Below are 22611 nucleotides of genomic sequence, written 5' to 3'. Positions count from 1 at the left end.
CCTTTCTATGGCTGGAATTATTTCGCCAAATTTGACTTGGATCTAATAGTGTGGCAACCCAGTAGTCATCATCACTTCTAATTCGGACAATCCGAGGGTCATGTTGTAGGTAGTGCAGAAAGAAGGCACTCATGTGTCTTGCACATCCATGCGGACTAAGTCCTCACTGTGTTTGTGGCGGCGAGGTGATAACCGTGCTTTCTTCCTCTGACCTCTCCCCCCAACCTCGTTCAACCGAAATTTGACCAAGGTCTCCCTCATCTGCTAAGTCTTCCATGTTCATCGAGAGTTCATCCTCCATTTCTTCCTGGGCTCCTGCACCTTCCTCAACAGTTTGGCTGATACTATGCACCCTTGTTAATCCCTCTCCCCCACCGTCCCATGCCTGCCGCCTTGGTGATACTGAACGTCTGGACCTTGTAGATGTTGGTATCCCTTGTGCATATGAATCCTCCTGTACTTCTTCCCCTTCCTCTTGTCCCAACACCTGACTCCGAATAGTGTTTAGCGTGTGCTCCAGCATGTAAATGACTGAAATTGTCATGCTGATAATGGCATTTTCAGCGCTAAACATATTCGTCGCCATGTCTAAACTGTGCAGAAGGGTGCATAGGTCCTTAATCTGAGACCACTCCAGCAGTGTGATCTGCCCCACCTCTGCATCTCGTTGGCCCAGGCTATATATCATAACGTATTGCACCAGGCTCGGCAGTGCTGCCACAGTTGCTGCAACATGTGGAGAGTCGAATTCCAGCGTGTCGGCACATCGCATTTCAGGCAATGAACCGGCAGACCGAAAGACTTCTGGTGCGATGCAAGTCGGTCAGCTGCGGTGGTTGAACGGCGGAAGTGAGCAGAGAGTAACCGTGCCCTGTGCAGAAGCCCATCTAGGCCGGGATAATGGGTTAAAAATTGATGGACAACAAGGTTCAACACGTGAGCCATACAAGGCACGTGTGTCACCTTGCCCCGGCGAAGGGCCACACCCAGGTCTGCAGCATTGTCGCACACAGCCTTCCCTGGCTGCAGGTTGAGTGGCGACAAACATTTATGAAACTCGCTCGCAAGAGCTGACCACAACTCCTCAGCTGTGTGACTCTTATTTCCAAGACATTTCAAAGTAAAGACCGCCTGATGCCGTAGAGCTCTGCTGCCAGAATAGTAAGGAGGTGTGCGGGATTCCTTTGTGTGCAGTTACAATGCTGGTGGCCTGACCAGGCAGGCTTGGAGCAGAAGTGGAGGACCCAGACGAGGTTGAGGAGGCAGAAGCAGTGGAGGAACTTATACAGAGGATTGACGCACAAGTCGTGGGGACAGCAAGACTTGTTCAGCAGACGCTTCTCCATCTCTCACCATAGTTACCCAGTGCCCAGTCAGCGACATGTAACGCCCCTGTCCATGCTTACTGGTCCAAGTATCGGTGGTGAAATGCACCCTGTCACACACAGAGTTTCTCAAGGAAGCGGTGATGTTCTGTGCGACATGCTGGTGTAGCGCAGGCACATCTTTCTTGGAGAAGTAGTGGCGACTGGGCATCTGGTACTGGGGCACTGCGACGAACATAAGGTCTCGAAAATCCTCTGTGTCCACCAGGCAGAAAGGCAGCATTTCGGTAGCCAAGAGCTTACAGAGGGTGAAAGTCAACCTTTTAGCTTTGTCATGGCTCGGAGGAAATGGCCTTTTATTGGTCTACATCTGAGGGACCGAGATCTGGCTGGTGTTTGGAGATGGTGTGGAGTAGGGTGTCCCTGGAAAACTGCAGGTCTGTGAGGAAAGTGCAGGCAGAGACATGATGTTGCCTTCATCCAAAGTTGGTGCTCTCGATGTCTGAGAGATCTGTACACCAGCACTTGTTTCACCTTCCAAAACAACTGACGACCTGCCAAGCAAACTGCCTGTTGTGGTTAAAGAGGTGGAAGGTCTGCGAGGAAAAACATGTTTGACAGCTGTCCCCACAGTCATAGAGGATGAAGAGCGCGCGGATGCACTTGAAGGGACCGACGGTGGTTGGCCCGCTTTGCTAGCCCGCATTGTATAACGGTAAGCTCCCACTGGGACTTATGCTTGTTATTCATCTGACAATTCATGGAAGAAGTTGTCAAACTGGTGAGGTTTTGGCCTCTACTTATAGACTGGAGACAAATCTTACAGATCACATGACTTGGGAGATCCTTTGCGATGTCAAAAAAAGGACCAGGCTAGGCAAGGCTTAGAGCCCATGCGACCTGTAGAGCCACCCCGACTTGTGCTCAGAGGCAGAGTTGTGGCTAAGGATGCAGTTGTTGACGTGCTTCCAGTACTCCGGCTCTGTCCAGGAAGGCACAAGGTAACTTCGTCGTCAGTCGCATCCTCCTCCACCACCTCTGCTGACCTCCTCGAGTGCCTGACTGTGGGTTGACAATAAGTGGGATGTAGAACTTCATCATCAAGGTTTGTGTTTGCACTCCCCTCGCCCTCAGACCTCACCTCTTCCTGCCCTGACTGAATAGTTAAGTTGTCATCCCAATCAGGTATCTGCGTCTTATCATCATCAGTATGTTCCTCATTGTCTCCACCAACAGGTGTTACAGTTTGGGAATGAGGGTCTACATTATGCTCAGAAACTTGGTCATTAGGGCCTGAATCTGACTCACAAAGCTTCTGGGCATCACTGCAGACCATTTCCTGGTCTGTACTCACTGTAGCTTGGGAGCAGACCTCTGATTACCAGGCTATAGTGTGACTGAACAGCTCTGCAGACTCAGCCATCTCTGTTACACCATACTGTGCAGGGCGGGTGGAGACTTGAGAGCTGGGAGAAAGCAAGTGCGATTGGGGTGACAAACTCAGAGGACTGTTGTTTTTTGGATGTTGAAGTTGAGGTGGAGGAGAGGCCACTTTTTGGAGCACTTGCGATCCATTCTACCATGTTCTTTTTTTGTGCATCATCTACCTTTGTTACAGTTGTTCGGTTCTGTAAAAAAGGTAGCACATCAGATTGTCCACGGAAAGTAGTAGACATCTTACTTTTGCTGGAAGATGGCCTTTCTTCAGCAGATGTTAATGTAGCTTTCCCACTTTCACCACGGACACAAACTTTTTTTCATTTTCCAACACGCCTGTTCCCCTTTCCACCAGCATCTGTCCTTTTACCACTCATTTTGCTAGCAACAAAATTGGCTACTTAAAATGTGTTAGCAAAAATGGAGAGGTGGTGTACAATGCAGAGGTGGTCTAGCTTTATAGCTTTATTGATAGCTGAAGAACCAACACTTAGTATCCCAGTCAATTTTAGTATGCCCCTAACAGTGGCAGCACAGTTTGCAATTAGAATTGCGTAGCAAAAATGGACAGGTGTGTACCATGCACAGGTGCTGTACCGTGATTGGCAGCAAAGGAACACTAAGGTAGTATCCCAGACAATTTTAGTATGCCCCTAACAGTGGCAGCACAGTTTGCAATTAGAATTGCGTAGCTAAAAATGGACAGGTGTGTACAATGCAGAGGTGGTCAAGGTTTATTGACAGCTAAAGAACCAACTCTGAGTATCCCAGTCAATTTTAGTATGCCCCTAACAGTGGCAGCACAGTTTGCAATTAGAATTGTGTAGCAAAACTGGGCAGGTAGGTAGAATGCATGGGTGCTGTGGGTCAGTGAACAGCAAAGGAACACTAAGTTAGTTTTCCAGACACTTTTAGGATGGCAGAAAAAGTGTCAGCTCTTTGGCGAAATAAAATAGCGTGGCAAAACTGGGCAGGTGGGTACAGTGCCCGGGTTCTGTGGGTCAGTGGACAGCAAAGGAACACTAAGTTAGTATTCCAGACACTTTTAGGATGGCAGAAAAAGTGTCAGCTCTTTGGGAAAATAAAATAGCGTGGCAAAACTGGGTAGGTGTGTAGAATACATGGGTGCTATGGTAGCAGGACAGCAAAGGAAGCCTCACTTTCTATCCCTGCTAATGAAAAAATGCAGCAAAGAATTGCCTGAGCTGAGGTAGCCAGACGCTGTTATCTAAAGCCCCACACAGCGTTTACACGGACCTACCTAGCAGCTATGGCTATGAACGCCTGTAAATCAGCCCTGAAAAGGGCTGAAATAACCAGTAGTCCCTAATCCCTAAAGTGCTGTGTAGATTGCAGTGTATCTCTATAGCGCACACAGCAGCAGCAGCGGGAGCGTTGACTGTCACCCACACGCAGCAGACAGATAATGGCGGCAACGTGGAAAATGGTTGTGTCTTATAAGGCAAGGACATGTGACATGCACAGCCTATGACACATGCCCTTCCTTGTCTGGCAAAAATACACTTTGCAGTGTGTGTCTCTCTGATTTGCTGACAGCCTGGCCCGCCCCACTCTACGCGCGGTTAGGGAAAAAAAAAAAAAGTGGCGATCAGCCTTCTCAGCACTCAGCAGCAGCACTGATCTAAACCCTCTCCCCCCCGCACATTATACGCTGAATTTTGATAATAGCGTGATTTACAGTGACTCACACTATTACAGTGAAAAGCCAGCTACAAACTATCTAGGTTTTTTGGTGATTAAACCGTTCTCGAACGTTACTCGAACTGTCGAGCTTTTAGCAAAAGGCTCGAGTACGTCGAGCCTCTCGAACACCCCCCAAAATCACTCAAACATGAAATTGGCGAACCTCGAGCCTCGAACATTGCTCAACTCTAGTTATTAGTTACATCTGTATATCTACCTTCCCATACCAATTATTGGCTTTGGAATATAGAAGTGGAAGCAGTGTGGATGTCCTACATCATTGTATGGGTCGTTGTGGATGGATCATCCAAGCTACATTTGCAGAATGACCATTATGTCCATATAGTAGAAAATAGGATCAGCAATGAATGGCTCCCAAAGACAGAATAAACACATTTGGAGTGAAGTGGTATTCAGATATGAGGTGCATAATGCAGTTCAAATGTGATGAAAAAGTAGATTATAATAGTAAGATAAAATAAATATGTATTTTCTTTACAAGATTAAGATGTATACAAAGAAAAATATTGCGCTAGTCAGGTACTCTGATAAAGTACTCAGTAGACTACTGCCCCAGTAAATATTGTTCTTTTTGTATACCTCTCGACTATGCAAAGAAAATAAAGAGCTGCATTAGCATACTTCGTGGAGAGTGCCGATCTACTCTTTATGGATTCTTATGACTGATGTGGGGAGACAAAAACGTGACAAGATTTATGTATAAAAAGCTGCTCAGATTGTGACCTGTGGGCTATAAATTGTTATCTAGGTTACATAAAGTTATGTACTAAAAATTTTAATAGTTGAAAATTATATATTTCTCTTTAGCTTAAAAGACTTCTAAAATGTTGAAAGGAGAATTTTATCTCTACTAAAATGATCAAGTACAATTTTTGATCAAAATGAAAAATACTCACTGGTATAAACCAATTGGAAACCTTCATCATTCACTTCTGCGTCTGAGTTAAATTCCAACCATATATGATTTGATGTGCTACTCAATGTCAGTCCCCTCAAGGAAGAAGAAGTGAAGGCCCCCAATAAGTGTGCCGTGTTGTCCTTCCCATCGTATATCTGTAATACAACCAGGAATAATATATTTAGTAACCATGCACATGTACTTATTAGATTATGCCAAGAAAGCACTTGACAAGACATTGGCGAATATAGTAAGCATTTTTAATTAATTATTAGTGATGAGCGAGTACTAAAAAGCTCGGGTGCTCGAAGCTCGGGCCGAGCCTCCCAAGATACTCGTGTACTCGGCCCGAGCAACGAGCCCAATGTTATCCTATGGGAGACCCGAGTATTTTTGTGAAATGACCTCCCGGCAGCATGGAGAAACCCTAAAAATGTCACAAAAGTCTCAGAAGAGTGCTCAAATGACATGGCAACAGCATGGGGAAGACCCCTTGAAGCATTTATCACTCAAAAGTCACAGCTGTGAACAATTTTGTCCGCGTTTTACGCCATTTTTACGGACTCACCAGAAAACCTTCCAAAATGACCCCAAAATGATTTTTCATGGCGGAAATGTTAAGGGCACATACCCAATAGTGAGATAGAGCTGGTGTATGTTACTTTTTGAGATCAATACATGAAAGATTTTACGTGAAAACATTGTGTGGCACTCCGATGTCCCTGAGAAGAGACGTACATGAAGGCCTCTTGAGTCTAATGTGCCCATTTTGAGGAAGTGAGTCTTTGTAGTATTTTCCTTTGCCAGGGCAGTCCTAAATTGTGAGGTTCACCAATGCCCCTGCATACAGACGTGCATGAGGGCCTCAAAACATTAAGTGTCCATTGTCAGGAAGTGGGTGTATTATAGTATAGCCCTTAGGCAGGGCAGCCAAAAATTGGGAGGCTCCACATTGTCCCTGGGTAGAGACGTGCATGAGGGCCTCAAAACATTAAGTGTCCATTTTAAGGAAGTGGGTGTATTTCAGTATAGCCCTTAGGCAGGGCAGCCAAAAATTGGGAGGCTCCACATTGTCCCTGGGTAGAGACGTGCATGATGGCCTTTAAACCTGAAGTGCCCATTGTAAGGAAGTGGGTCTATTTCAGTATAGCCCTTTGCCAGGGCAGCCAAAAATTGGGAGGCTCCACATTGTCCCTGGGTAGAGACGTGCATGAGGGCCTCAAAACATTAAGTGTCCATTGTCAGGAAGTGGGTGTATTATAGTATAGCCCTTAGGCAGGGCAGCCAAAAATTGGGAGGCTCCACATTGTCCCTGGGTAGAGACGTGCATGATGGCCTTTAAACCTGAAGTGCCCATTGTAAGGAAGTGGGTCTATTTCAGTATAGCCCTTTGCCAGGGCAGCCAAAAATTGGGAGGCTCCACATTGTCCCTGGGTAGAGACGTGCATGATGGCCTTTAAACCTGAAGTGCCCATTGTAAGGAAGTGGGTCTATTTCAGTATAGCCCTTTGCCAGGGCAGCCAAAAATTGGGAGGCTCCACATTGTCCCTGGGTAGAGACGTGCATGAGGGCCTCAAAACATTAAGTGTCCATTGTCAGGAAGTGGGTGTATTATAGTATAGCCCTTAGGCAGGGCAGCCAAAAATTGGGAGGCTCCACATTGTCCCTGGGTAGAGACGTGCATGATGGCCTTTAAACCTGAAGTGCCCATTGTAAGGAAGTGGGTCTATTTCAGTATAGCCCTTTGCCAGGGCAGCCAAAAATTGGGAGGCTCCACATTGTCCCTGGGTAGAGACGTGCATGAGGGCCTCAAAACATTAAGTGTCCATTGTCAGGAAGTGGGTGTATTATAGTATAGCCCTTAGGCAGGGCAGCCAAAAATTGGGAGGCTCCACATTGTCCCTGGGTAGAGACGTGCATGATGGCCTTTAAACCTGAAGTGCCCATTGTAAGGAAGTGGGTCTATTTCAGTATAGCCCTTTGCCAGGGCAGCCAAAAATTGGGAGGCTCCACATTGTCCCTGGGTAGAGACGTGCATGAGGGCCTCAAAACATTAAGTGTCCATTGTCAGGAAGTGGGTGTATTATAGTATAGCCCTTAGGCAGGGCAGCCAAAAATTGGGAGGCTCCACATTGTCCCTGGGTAGAGACGTGCATGATGGCCTTTAAACCTGAAGTGCCCATTGTAAGGAAGTGGGTCTATTTCAGTATAGCCCTTTGCCAGGGCAGCCAAAAATTGGGAGGCTCCACATTGTCCCTGGGTAGAGACGTGCATGAGGGCCTCAAAACATTAAGTGTCCATTTTAAGGAAGTGGGTGTATTTCAGTATAGCCCTTAGGCAGGGCAGCCAAAAATTGGGAGGCTCCACATTGTCCCTGGGTAGAGACGTGCATGAGGGCCTCAAAACATTAAGTGTCCATTTTAAGGAAGTGGGTGTATTTCAGTATAGCCCTTAGGCAGGGCAGCCAAAAATTGGGAGGCTCCACATTGTCCCTGGATAGAGACGTGCATGATGGCCTTTAAACCTGAAGTGCCCATTGTAAGGAAGTGGGTCTATTTCAGTATAGCCCTTTGCCAGGGCAGCCAAAAATTGGGAGGCTCCACATTGTCCCTGGGTAGAGACGTGCATGAGGGCCTCAAAACATTAAGTGTCCATTTTAAGGAAGTGGGTGTATTTCAGTATAGCCCTTAGGCAGGGCAGCCAAAAATTGGGAGGCTACACGTTGTCCCTGGGTAGAGACGTGCATGAGGGCCTCAAAACATTGTTCCCATTGCAAAGGAGCGGGTCTCCTGTCGTTGTAATGTCCATTCTGCAAAGAATGGGCGAAAAAATTTACCACTGGGGGTATACCTGAAACAAAGACCTAACTATTGTAACGGTCATCATGATGGCGCATGAGGAGAAGGAGGAGCAGTCCAGCGATTATCCAAAGTCGAGAAGTGTACCCATGGGTGAGTGGAGGTACATGGCAAACTTTAAATTCCGCTCTCATTTGCTGGTGGTGTGGTGAAGTCTGGCCCAATCCAACCCTTGTTCATCTTTATCAGAGTCAGCCTGTCAGCATTTTCAGTTGACAGGCGGGTGCGTTTATCTGTAATGATTCCACCTGCGGCACTAAAAACACGCTCTGACAAAACGCTAGCAGCAGGGCAGGCCAGGACTTCCAAGGCGTAGAGAGCCAATTCATGCCACGTGTCCAGCTTGGATACCCAATAATTGTAAGGCACAGAGGAATGTCGGAGTACAGTTGTTCGATCTGCAAGGTACTCCTTCAGCATCTGGGCAAACTTAGGATTTCTTGTGGCACTACCCCGCACCTCAGGGGCTGTGGTACGTGAGGGGCTGAGAAAACTGTCCCACATCTTAAAGACTGTTCCCCTACCTCTGGCGGATTGGACTTGTGCCTCTCTCGGCTGTACGCCTCGGTTGTCCACTGATTCCTGACCTATGCCGCTAGCGTTTTGTGAGGGGAATGCTTTGCCTACTTCCGTGAGTATGGCCTTCCGAAACTGCTGCATTTTGGTTGACCTCTCATCCACGGGAATAAGAGACAAAAAGTTCTCCTTGTAGCGTGGGTCTAACAGTGTTACCAACCAGTAATGATTGTCGGCCAAGATGTTCTTAACGCGAGGGTCACGAGACAGGCAGCTTACCATAAAGTCAGCCATGTGCGCCAGACTCTTAACAGCCAGGACTTCAGTAGCCTGACCAACAAGATGACTGAACATGCTGTCCTCCTCCTCCTCCTCCTCCTCCTCCTCATCTACCCTGTCCTCTGGCCAGCCACGCTGAATCGAGGATATGACTGGTGTGCATGTCATATCCTCAATTTGGCCGGAGAGTTGCTCCATGTCTTCATCCTCCTCCTCGTCATAGTCCTCCACTGCACGTTGTGATGAGACGAGGCTGGGCTGTGTGTTATCACCCACACCCACTACTGTTTCTTGCTGCAACTCATCGCGCTCCGCCTGCAATGCATCATGTTTGTTTTTCAAAAGGGACCGTTTTAGAAGGCAGAGTAGCGGTATGGTGACGCTAATAATGGCGTCATCACCACTCACCATCTTGGTGGAGTCCTCAAAGTTTTGGAGGATGGTACATAGGTCTGACATCCATCTCCACTCCTCAGGTGTTATGTGTGGAGTTTGACCCATTTCCCGACGGCTTAGGTGATGCAGGTACTCAACAACTGCCCTCTTCTGCTCACATATCCTGACCAACATGTGCAGAGTTGAATTCCAACGCGTGGGGACATCACACACCAGTCTGTGAGCCGGAAGATGCAAACGGCGCTGAAAGCCGGCAAGGCCGGCTGAAGCAGTAGGTGACTTTCGAAAATGTGCAGACAGGCGGCGAACTTTTACCAGCAGATCAGACAGCTCTGGGTATGACTTTATAAACCGCTGAACCACGAGGTTGAGCACATGGGCCACGCATGGAACATGTGTCAGCTGGCCTCGCCTCAAAGCCGCCACCAGGTTCCGGCCATTGTCACAAACGACCTTTCCTGGCTTTAGGTTCAGAGGTGTGAGCCAGTGATCTGCCTGCTGTTTCAGAGCTGTCCACAGCTCTTCTGCATTGTGGGGTTTGTCACCTATGCAGATTAGCTTCAGCACAGCCTGTTGCCGCTTCGCCGAGGCAGTGCTGCAGTGCTTCCAGCTTGTGACTGGTGTGGAGGGCACAGTGGATGAGGATGCGCAGGAGGAGGAGGAGGCTGAAGAGCATGACATTCCGGAGCTGTAGAGTGTGGGTGAAACACTGACTGAGGTAGGGCCTGCAAACCTTGGTGTGGGAAGGACGTGTTCCGTCCCTCGCTCAGACTGGGTCCCAGCTTCCACAATATTAACCCAGTGTGCCGTCAACGAGATGTAGCGGCCTTGCCCACAAGCACTTGTCCACGTGTCTGTGGTTAGGTGGACTTTGGGTGAAACAGCGTTGTTCAGGGCACGTGTGATGTTTTGTGACACGTGGTTATGCAACGCGGGGACGGCACACCGGGAGAAATAGTGGCGGCTGGGGACCGAGTAACGTGGGACAGCTGCCGCCATCAGGTCACGGAATGCTTCTGTCTCCACCAGCCTAAAAGGCAACATTTCCAGCGCAAGCAGTCGCGAAATGTTAGCATTTAGAACTGTGGCATGTGGGGTGTTGGCAGTGTATTTGCGCCTGCGTTCAAAGGTTTGCTGAATGGATAACTGAACGCTGCGCTGGGACAAGGACGTGCTTGATGATGGTGTTCTTTCTGCGTAGGCAACTGCAGGTGCAGGAGTGGAGGAGGCTTGTTCGCAGGCAGCATGGACAGAGGATTGGCTCGCATGCACAACCAGCGAAGACGTAGCAGTGACATCAGCAAGCACTGCTCCTCGACTCTGTTGTACTTCCCACAAAGTCGGGTGCTTGGCTGACATGTGCCTGATCATGCTGGTGGTGGTCAGGCTGCTAGTTTTGGTACCCCTGCTGATGCTGGCACGGCAGGTGTTGCAAATGGCCTTTTTTGAATCATCTGGATCCAACTTAAAAAACTGCCAGACTCGTGAAGACCTAACATTTGTACAGGCACCTTGTGTCGTCGTGTTGTTACGGGGAACGGTTGCCTGACTTCTGCCTGGGACCACCACCCTGCTTCTTACTGCCTGTTGTGATGCTACGCCTCCCTCCCCCTGTGCACTGCTGTCCTCGCTCTGCATATCCTCCTGCCAGGTTGGGTCAGTTACTGGATCATCCACCACGTCGTCTTCCTCTTCCGCACCCTGCTCCTCCTCCTGACTTGCTGACAATTGTGTCTCATCATCGTCCACCACTTGTTGAGACACGTTGCCAACTTCGTGAGAACGTGGCTGCTCAAATATTTGGCTATCTGTACAGACGATCTCCTCATGACCCACTTCAATATGAGCTGGCGAGAGGCCAGAATGTGTGAATGGAAACGTGAACAGCTCTTCCGAGTGTCCAAGTGTGGGATCATTAATGTCCGAGGAGGACGTGTACTCAGCCTGGTGGTAGGAAGGAGGATCAGGTTCAGAAATGTGCGGTGCAGTATCACGGCTACTGACACTTGACCGTGTGGAAGACAGAGTGTTTGTGGTGGTGCCAATCTGACTGGAAGCATTATCCGCTATCCAACTAACAACCTGTTGACACTGGTCTTGGTTCAAGAGCGGTGTACTGCTGCGGTCCCCAAGAATTTGGGACAGGACGTGCGAGCGACTAGATGTGGCCCTTTGTTGTGGCGAAATTAGAGCTTGCCCACGACCTCGGCCTCTGCCTGCACCACCATCACGTCCACTTCCTTGTTCCTTGCCAATGCCCTTGCGCATTTTGCAATGCTGTGCACTGCTGACGTGTATATTCACTACTTGTGCGTTATATCAAAGTTTCTGGAAATTGCACACCAGTGCACCTGTACGCTGCCACCAACAGGCACACACGTGCGGTTTTAAAAACCAAGCACGGACGCAATAATAACCTAACACAGGTTTTAGGAGCAAAAATTAAGAACTCTGACACTATCAGCCACTGCTGACTGACGTGTATTATACACTACACTTGTGCGTTATATAATAGTTTGGTAAACGCACACCAGTGCACCTGTACGCTGCCACCAACAGGCACACACGTGCGGTTTTAAAAACCAAGCACGGACGCAATAATAACCTACTAACAGGTTTTTTTGGGGAGCGACAATTACAGTACAGACAAGTCAGACACTATCTGGACTGTTTTACACTGTGTACACCAGCCCCAGATATGAAGGCTGGTATACGGTCACCACTACCCTGCCTGCCTGCCTGCCTGTATACTGCTACAATAGTCCTGACAAGGACTCTTTTGGTCACTAGCCTGTATTCAGACCTGGCTATACCCTGCCTGTATATAGCAACAATAGTCCTGAGAAGGACTCTGCTACTGTACTCCGACCTGGCTATACCCTGCCTGCCTGTATACAACTAGAATAGTCCTGAGAAGGACTTTTGGTCACACTGTTTGCAGCCCTGCAACTGAAAAAGCTATAAAGGGCCGCAAAGCTTTCCCTGAATCAGCGACACTCTCCCTACACTCACTGTCAGAATAGCTGTGAGCAGAGCACAGCGCGCCGGCCGATATAAAGGCTCGGTGACGCTGTGCAGGCCGGCCAATCACTGCAATTCCACAACTAACAGGGCTGTGGCATTGCAGTGGTCTGCCAGCCAATCCCTGCATGAGGGCTGGCTCTCAAAAGAGCGCCAACATGCAGAAATGAAGACCACGAGTAAAGCACGAGTATCGCGAGATTACTCGGTCCCCGCCGAGCAGCCCGAGTACAGTGATACTCGTGCGAGTACCGAGTAGTGACAAGCATGCTCGCTCATCACTATTAATTATAAATAATTAGCAAATATAATTATTTCATGAATAAAAACTTTGCTTATAGGCACCAAAAGGGATTGCAAGGGTTTTCAATATAGGGGGCAGATCAGAATCTGATTTAGGATGGCAGAAAAAAATAACAAAACAACAAAAGCTAAGTAAATTAGAATCACTAACTCATAAGGCACCCCTCAATTTTATGACACCAATGCCACAAAACTTATCAAGGGCTTTGCTTATATGACAAAATGACCACCAATATAAATTAAAGCAAGCAATTATAATTAAAAGGGTAACCTTTATTAACAAATAAGTTTAAAAACATCAATCAAAAATGGAACCGCCCAGGTGACGGATGAAATACATGGGGGTACGGCACCTATGGTGACTAATAACACCATTCCATACCACATAAATAATTAAGAAAGAAGGATTTCCAGCGCGGTCCAAAATATCTTGTAAAAAATCATCTTTATTTATAAATCCATAAAATAGGAGTTTACACGCGGTCAGCAGGATATTGCATAGATATTATTTAGACCCCACAAAGCTTTGCTTTGCTTTGTGGGGTCTAAATAATATCTATGCAATATCCTGCTGACCGCCTGTAAACTCCTATTTTATGGATTTATAAATAAAGATGATTTTTTACAAGATATTTTGGACCGCGCTGGAAATCCTTCTTTCTTGATTCTTCTGTGGCAGCCTAGCCTTCCGTGCGCAGCCTTGGACATACAGAAGATCATAGCAACTCGGTGAGCTGAATTTTTTCTTTTGTAACATAAATAATTAAAGGGTATATTGGTATATATATGCATGTTTGTCAGTAAATAACACAGCCAAAAAAGGGATACAAGTGTATCAGGACATAAAAAATTAACAAACAGTAATGAAGAGTAAAGAGGCAGTGTGGTTAAGACTTAAAAGACATGCATCATATCGTAATATTACCAGGTAGAACAAGTGGTATCAGTGCAGCGACCCCCACCAACACTGACGAGCGTTTCGCAGCTCGTGTGCTTCGTCCAGGAGTGACTGGACGAAGCACACGAGCTGCGAAACACGCGTCAGTGTTGGTGGGGGTCGCTGCACTGATACCACTTGTTCTACCTGGTAATATTACGATATGATGCATGTCTTTTAAGTCTTAACCACACTGCCTCTTTACTCTTCATTACTGTTTGTTAAATTTTTATGTCCTGATACACTTGTATCCCTTTTTTGGCTGTGTTATTTACTGACAAACATGCATATATATACACCAATATACCCTTTAATTATTTATGTGGTATGGAATGGTGTTATTAATCACCATAGGTGCTGTACCCCCATGTATTTCATCCATCACCTGGGCGGTTCCATTTTTGATTGATGTTTTTAAACTTTTTTGTTAATAAAGGTTACCCTTTTAATTATAATTGCTTGCTTTAATTTATATTGGTGGTCACCCCTCAATTTTAGATAAATCTAAAACTACCTACAGAAGGACCTTTTCAAAGGGGGCTGCATTAGTGCTGCTTTAGGCCCCTTCACACATCCATGATAAAAATGCACATTTTTCACTGTCCGGTATGTGTGTGCATGTTCCATGTGTGTGTTCAGCGTGTGTTGTTAGTGTGCTCTCCGTGTGCCATGCGTGATATCACATGGACAGCAATAACTTCTATACTCACCTATCCCCCTCCTCTGATGTCTCCGGCACTGCTGCTGCTTCCAGGACCGCAGTGCAGGGAATATTCATAAGCATAATGAGCGGTCCCGGAAGCAAGTGACAGCAACACTGAAGACAGCAGGGCAGGAGACAGGTGAGTATAGCAAATCATTTATTTCAAAGACTCGTGTTTTCTCCAGTACGTCTCACACTAATGTCACCCGGATCACATCACTGTGTGGTCCATGTGACACCCATGCTGCTGGAGAAAAACAGACTTGTCTCCATGCGGAACAAACCAACACATTTTGCATGTCAATGTCAGATTAATTAAAAGAGGAACCTTAACTAGAGATTATAGCAAAACTAAAATTTCTGCCAAAAAGAAGAGACATCCATCCAAACACTGTTTAACATTTTGTGAAAAACGCCATGTGTGTCATGCTTTTCTATTGTGGTGGCACTGTTGGCATAGTTCACATAATATAGTCATGTCATGTACACTACCAAAGTGCACTAAATTTAATATCATTTTAATACATTCACTAAGCAACTGTGACCTAAAAGCTCTGATATAACATTTAACATAGCAAATACATTAATAGTCAGCTTTAGTTCATAAAATCGTGCTAGGTTTAAACCAGCAATCTTCAATCCTTCTTTCAGATCCCTAATTTGCAATTTTATGCCTGATCCAGTTTTTAGATTTTTTCCATATGGGAGTGTCCCTTTCAGTAATAAAGGCAGAAAGTAAAGTTTATGTATAGCCATGGTGGAGCTGTCTTCATTAGCTCATGCATTAGCACACCTTTTACCCAGCACTTATTTCCTCTTCATGTGCTTTCCTCTATTCTACACCCTATATCCTTTGCTCTCTTTGAGTCTGAACATTTTTTTCTCCCCTCTCCACATAGTGGAGATATGTGTGTATCACCTTCTACCTTCTTGCTGCTATCTCTAACACTGAAGGGAGGGAAAGAAGATAATGTCATCAGAAACAAAAGCAAGAACTCAGGAATTTTTGCAAAGCATTAAGCTAGATGTTGGACTTCGAAATACTACGCAGCAGCAAAATGGAAGAAAATCTTTAAAGGGGTGCTCACCCATATTTATTATTTGCTAGATCGATATTATGTTGAGAAACAATGTTTCTCTCGAATACCTTATGTTGGCAATAGTTCTTGTGAGTGGCGCTATTGTGGACCGCTGTTCCCCATCGCCTGACCCCCGGGCTCTGTTATCTCGGGGTTCCGGTGATGTCACGTCAACTTCTGCTGACCTCACATCACCATGGCAGGCCAAATTCCCTGTAAGTAATTGGCTGTGGGTGGTGATTCACTGCTTAGCACAGCCCAGCGTGACAGCCCATCATTGCCATGCTCCCTTCTCCCTCACAGCACAGCGCTGCAATCAGGAGACATGCTGAGCTGTGACAAGCGATGAAACACAGCCCACAGCTCAGTGGCTCAGGAAGACTGAGTCCCTCAGCAGGGATGTCACGTGATCAGGAAGTTGACGTGACATCATCGGATCCCTGAGATCACGGAGACCGGGGGTCAAGCGATGGGGAAGAGCAGTCCGCAATAGCGCCACTCACAGGCACTATTGCCAACATAAGATATTTGAGAGAACAATATCGATCTAGCAAATAGTAAATATGGGTGAACCACTTCTTTAAAGGATAATTACAAAGTTGGTTAAATTTTAATTTAGGAAGAGAAATTAGCATTTTGTGGCAAATCCTGACGTCCAGGATTTTTTTCAATATTTTTTTCATTTTCTGCACACCAAAATACATGGAAATTAGATAAAAATAATCAAACAGCTTTTTAGTCGCACACCTGTGTAATTTAATAAAACTATACAAATGAGTATATTGACCTTAAAATTATTCCACTTAAACATTAGTGATGACTATGTAATAAAACATATTAACTCTTTATTTGTACATTTGTAGTTCAATTTGTAAATAAAGCCTTAGCACTTTGAATAAATTCCAATGATCATTTTGCCTTGGGCCATGACAGCAGAACAATGGAAAGCCACGCAAGATAAATTACTTTTGAAATGAACTTGGAATGGGGCCGAAGTTACAGGCAACTGTTCTTGAGAAACTGGTGGAGCAACGCATGGTTTTGTGAATGCATTTTTACTAAACCATAACGAGAATTATTCCGTGGAGAATAAGGGTTTCTTATCCATCATCTAGGAAAATTAATTACACGGAGGACGTCCAAAATGACATCTAATATCTTTTTAACTGCGCTAAAATATTCTCCGATGGTTTGAAGATTTGTAGGGTAAAATATAGATCATTTTATTAGGAAAATTATCTTCTTTAACGTTAGAATTTTTACTCTACAACAGTGTTCCCCATCTCCAGTCCCAAGGCCCACCAACAGGGCATGTTTTCAGGATTTTTTTGGATTGCACAGGTGATAATTAAATTACCTGCACAGATAATAATTTCAACAGCAGTGTGATACTAAGGGGTACTTCTCACATAGCGAGATCGCTAGTGAGATCACTGCTGAGTCACGGTTTTTGTGACGCAGCAGTGACCTCATTAGCGATCTCTCTCTGTGTGACACTGAGCAGCGATCTGGCCCCTGCTGTGAGATCGCTGCTCCATGCACACAGTGCAGGTTCATTTTTTTATTCTTGCTCTCCCGCTGTTAAGCACACATCGCTGTGTGTGATAGCGAGTGAGCAACAATCTGAATGTGCAGGGAGCAGGAGCCGGCGTCTGACAGCCTGCGGTAAGCTGTAACCAAGGTAAACATCGGGTAACCAAGGTGGTTACCCGATATTTACCTTAGTTACTAGCGTCTGCCGCTCTCACGCTGCCAGTGCCGGCTCCCTGCTCCCTGCACACGTAGCCGGATTGCACATCGGGTAAATAAGCAAAGGTTTGCTTATTAACCCGATGTGTACTGTGGCTACGAGTGCAGGGAGCAAGCACTAGGTGGTGTGCGCTGGTAACCAAGGTAAATATCGGGTAACCATACCCAATGTTTACCATGGTTACCAGTGTTCGCAGCTTCAAGACGCCGGCTCCCTGCAAGTGCAGCATCGCTTCCACGTCGCTGCTGGCTGGGGGCTGGTCATTGGTCGCTGGTGAGATCTGCCTGTTTGACAGCTCACCAGCGACCATGTAGCGACGCACCAGCGATCCTGACCAGGTCAGATTGCTGGTGGGATCGCTGGTGAGTCGCAAAGAGTGACGGTACCCTAAGGAAATTCTGAAAACATGCACAGTTGGTGGCTCTGAGGACTGGAGGTGGAGAACAATTGTCTACAAGACAAAATTCTTGAAACTATTGCAATTTAAGTCTTTCTCTTCAGAACACTGAGCCTTATGCCCTTTGAAATTTGCAGGACACAGCTGGGGAAGCAGTGTTCATCATGGTGGTCTAGGTTTCAGGGTGGGATGCTGATAGCTCAGTGATGATGATCGTATCTTTCGTCTTGGTTCAGGATATCAAAAGATGACTAACTTTTAAAAATATTAACTTTTGCATTATTCTTGCATGTATTGTGAGTTAAGGCCGCTTTACACGCAACGACATCACTAACGAGATGTCATTGGGTTCCAAAATTCGTGATGCACATCCGGCCTTGTTAGTGACGTCGTTGCGTGAAACGTACGAACGACCGTTAACGATTAAAATTACTTACCTAATCGTTGATCATTGACGCGTTGTTCCATTCCCGATTATCATTGCTGCTGCAGGTACAATGTTGTTCGTCATTCCTGCGGTAACACACATCGCTATGTGTGACACCGCAGGAACGAGGAACATCACCTTACCCGCGGCCGCCCACAATGAGGAAGAAAGAGGTGGGCGGGATGTTCGTCCCGCTCATCTCCGCCCCTCTGCTTTTATTGGGCACCCGCTTAGTGACGCCGCAGTGACGCCGCACGAACCGTCCCCTTAGAAAGAAGGCAATTCGCTGGCCACAGCGATGTCGCTAGGCAGGTAAGTAGTGTGACGGGTGTAAGCGATGTTGTGCACCACGGGCAGCGATTTGCCCGTGACACAGAACTGACGGGGGCGAGTACGCTCGCTAGCGATATCGATAGCGATATCACTGCATGTAAAGTGCCCTTAAGGCATCTATTTCACGGTTCAAAGGTTGGCGTTTAGCTTAAAATATAACCTTAAAATTTTAAAATTATTACCTATAGTGCCCTTTAAAGAGCACCACTAACAATAAAGTCATTCTGTGCATTCCCTATTGTAAAAGCAAAATGCACGTTTTGTTGCAGCAGGTTAGTCGAGCTAAATCCTATCTTACATCAATATCCTAATTATCTAGGTTGGGCTGTCCAATATTAAATATGGCGTGAGAAGTATGATAATCCTCTGTCTGCTTTTAATGTTGGTGCGAGCACAGAGGGTTTTGTTAATAAATACCCTTCTCAAATATTGGTTCTTGGACATATGAATATATCTCACTGGCAAAGATACAGCGAATGTGAATGGTCCCTATTGAATGAGTCACCTAAGGGACCATCATGGTCATGTAGCATTGATATATCTAATTACTACAAATGTTCATATCTGTCTAAATAACATAAGCCAGAAGTGTACAAATGACCATGCCTATCTAACTGGCATAATCTGGGGATATAGCATTGGCTAATATACCTGCTGTCACGTGCAGTGACACCCAGTGCTGTGCTGTGTAAAGTGCATTCAGTGTACCTGGGAACAGTGTGCTATACCCTATGCGTTTCCTCGATCAATTGTTTTTTGCTGCCCTGATTCATCAGGGGCATGTGGGCAGCGTATGATATAGACTAAATAATTGATATATACGGCATATCATTTGATGAGATGCCGGTATAGTAGCCATAACCTGTGAAACGTTATTGTGAGTAAGGCCTTTTTCACACGTTAATGAAAAACACACACGTTTTTCACTGATGTGTTAAAGGAGCATATGTCCCTCCATGTGCTGTGATATTGGAACACGTGTGTTCTCCGTGTGCTATCCATAATAGCACATGCAAAGTAGAAGCTTTATACTCACCTGTCCCCAGTGTTGCTGTCCATGGTGCTGTCTACGGCTGCTGCTGTCTTCCAGCGGCTCTTTCTTCCGGGTCAAGGTGCAGTGAATATTGATGAGCATAATTAGCTGGCCTGGAAGCAGGAGACAGCAGGGCCGAAAACAGCAACGCTGGAAACAAGTAAGTATAGAAAATAATTTTATTTCATAGGCACATGCTTTCTCTGGTACGTGTCACATCGATCACATCACTGTGTGGTTCATGCGACATCAGTGGTGCTGGAGAAAAACAGACTTGTCTCCATACAGAACACATGGACACACAGTCTCTGAGAAATGTCTGATGTGTGCGCAGACCCATTGATCTTAATATGTCTGTATATGTTAGTGATTAAAGTATAAAATGGTGACTTACGTACCGGAATCACTGATGTGTGACAAAAGGCTTAACACAGATTTTTTTTTTTTTTTTTAAAACTGATTATCTCACAACACTCATCTTAGGTTAACTTGAGACAAGACGAAAGGTGGAGAAAGACCCATGAATATCTAAAGAACTTTTGTGTGAAAGTGTAATACAGCACTCAGAGAATCTTCGGGTCCTTAATAGGGATGATCGAATACCTCAAATATTCGGCTTCGCGAATATTTGCAGAATAAATCGCCGATATTTGACTATTTGCGAATATTCGATGCGCAATTTATGTCTATGGGAAACCCTGAATATCAACTATTGGTAACTATTCGGGCTTCCCATAGACTTACAATGCGCATCAAATATTCGCATAGCGGCGACCTATTTGGAAAATATTCTCGAAACCGAATATTTGAGGTATTCGATCATCCCTAGTCCTTAACACAACACTATTACACTTCTATGGGGTCTTGTTATACCACCACATACATCATATATAACAACTGGCCAATTTTCTTCCCAATGCCATTATACAGACTTTTTTGTATTGACGTAGAGATTTCAAAAAATTTTATTCTAATACAAGATTTCTTATTTTTTGGCCTCAACTACCATCCAAAGGTCTCGATTTGACAATATCCTGTAAAGAAAACTCCTAAGGTATTTTCTTTGTCACTGCTAATAATTACATCACCAGCTCAATTATGGCCTGTTGGGAGTATGGACTGTAACTGAAAAACACAGATTAACATGGTCCCCAAAAAACCTACTTCAATGGTTAACTAGTGATGGGTGAATAGTACCTATTCGTGTTTGGATAATGCTTACCGAACACCAAGTGTTATTCCAATATTCACGACAAGAGAAATGCTCATGTTCCCCATTGACTTGCATTAGGTTCGTTATTTGTAACGAATACCGGAATAGTACTTTGTGATTCGTTATGAATAATCCTAACACAAATAGTTGCTAATGACCCATCATTATGATTAACCATATTGTCTAGTATGTAACAGGGATTTTTCTTGTATTAAATAATGCTGTCCATAGAGCTACTGCTGCTTGCTACTATTATCTTCTTACAAGTAGAGGCCCAATTTGAAGATCCTAAGCCATAAAGAAAAATCTGTAATAGGACCCCAAATTTACTATGTCTATCCTATAATTTCGACTTTTTAAATAATCTGTTTCTTGTTATTTTGTCATGACAAAAGATGATCTTGGGACACTCTAACACCAAGGATCTTATGTGTCAGGCATCTCTCAAGGAGAAGAGTCCTGAAATGGGAAGAATAGTCAGCTGGGTGGCTCCTGTTGTCTTCTCCCAGTCCAACATTAATTGATTAACATTTTTTATAGGAAGAGCTTTTAGAGTATATTATAGCTTTTTAAGTGATTACATATGTATCTCATGTGTTTTGAGCAGTATGTGTCACGGGGGTCTACGGATGCAACAGGGGTTCCTAGGCTGACCCTAAGACTGGGGCCCTTCTGCTATCCCTTTTCTCAAAGGTAGACTTGATGGTAGCAAGGTTCGAGCCTCCAATGTGGCCCTATTGCTTGTCCAAGCCCTGATATTACTTCCCCCCACCTAGGGCGCGGGCCGGAAATCCAGTTAGAAAAAAACCCACAAATAATCAGACAAGGGTAAACGAAAACTCGTGCACACTGCACTCAAACACAAAGGAGGGAGAGTATGTGAACTGGATAGTAACGCAAAAGGGGTAGGAAATAAAACAACTGGAGGGCACACACCATGCTGAACCGCAACTGTAGATCACCATACAACTGAATTGCCACAGGAACCATGAAGTAAAGAGCTATATCTGGCAAACAGCCCCAGAATCCCGAACCTTATAAAGGCTAGAGATGGTGATCAGCAGCCTGAGCTCCCAGCAGCTGATCACAGGCCAGCAGAAATTAACTCCCGCTGCACTGGAGAGCAGTGAAGCCAGATCTAGCTGATGCCTGTGACAGGCTGCGCAACTAAAGAATCTCAGGAAATTTGTCAGACTCTGCAGTGTGAACAGAATCTGATGCCGCCATGACACCCGGCTAGTGCAACACAGAACACCGTACGATGGTATGACATTGCACACTGGTCCTATTTGAGTATTATGTCTAGGGGCCGCCTAAAATATCTTGTCATACACGCAACAGTTTTACTTTTTACAGCTCAGAATAAGATACAGTATATTCTGGCTTCATAAATATGAGTATAGGTCCGAATAGAGGGTTTTTCTCATAGTAATTAGCTTTCTTTTCCCATTGAAAATGTTTAGTTTTCTTGATCCTAGCCCTACACCAAGCACTTGTCCATAGCACCCATTATTACCCAATTATTCCCCCTTTTTCCTTCTCAACCTCCTTACCCCAAGATCCTTTGCTTCTAGGTGAGAATACATCCATAATTAAGCTGTCATATTTCTTTTTTAACAAAAAAAAGTACATAATTTTATGCAAACAAATTGACATCCTTACAGGGTTAAACTGTTTTTCGAGGTCTAATATTTAATAATCATAAAAATAACCTACTTTTAGTACATCTCCTTGTGCTAAATGAAATGTCCTGGCTGAAATATTGATTCCTTTTCCTGCTTGAACCTGAATGCTGTAAATACATTCATGATTATTTTCATAGTTCAGTGGGTAATTCGGAGACAGCAGAATTCCTTCATTATTTGTTGCAGATGCGCCGCATTCAGCTGCAGATAAAGCACAAAGTGAGAGAAGACACGTTAATAGGCAGCACTGTGCTTTTCCCAATGAAACTGCTTTTCCCAATGAAACTGTAAAACAT

At 45.3% G+C, this 22611-nt stretch overlaps 1 protein-coding gene across 7 annotated transcripts in view; it reads right to left on the bottom strand.

Moving 5' to 3' along the window:
* The window catches only part of CSMD3 (CUB and Sushi multiple domains 3), a 2007504-nt gene that overhangs the window by 796233 nt on the left and 1188660 nt on the right, over positions 1-22611 (bottom strand). For all 7 annotated transcript variants that reach the window (XM_075352941.1, XM_075352934.1, XM_075352935.1 and 4 more), the window contains 2 exons: positions 22347-22516; positions 5384-5540 (listed from right to left, as the gene is read on the bottom strand). In XM_075352941.1, coding sequence (XP_075209056.1) covers positions 5384-5540; positions 22347-22516 — 327 coding nt within the window. The remainder of the gene's footprint in view (positions 1-5383; positions 5541-22346; positions 22517-22611) is intronic.

Source organism: Anomaloglossus baeobatrachus, chromosome 6 (genome assembly GCF_048569485.1).
Source record: "Anomaloglossus baeobatrachus isolate aAnoBae1 chromosome 6, aAnoBae1.hap1, whole genome shotgun sequence".
Classification (NCBI taxonomy): Eukaryota; Metazoa; Chordata; class Amphibia; order Anura; family Aromobatidae; genus Anomaloglossus; species Anomaloglossus baeobatrachus.
The sequence above is the reverse complement of the archived record's forward strand: the minus strand, read 5'-3'. Positions and strand labels throughout refer to the sequence as shown.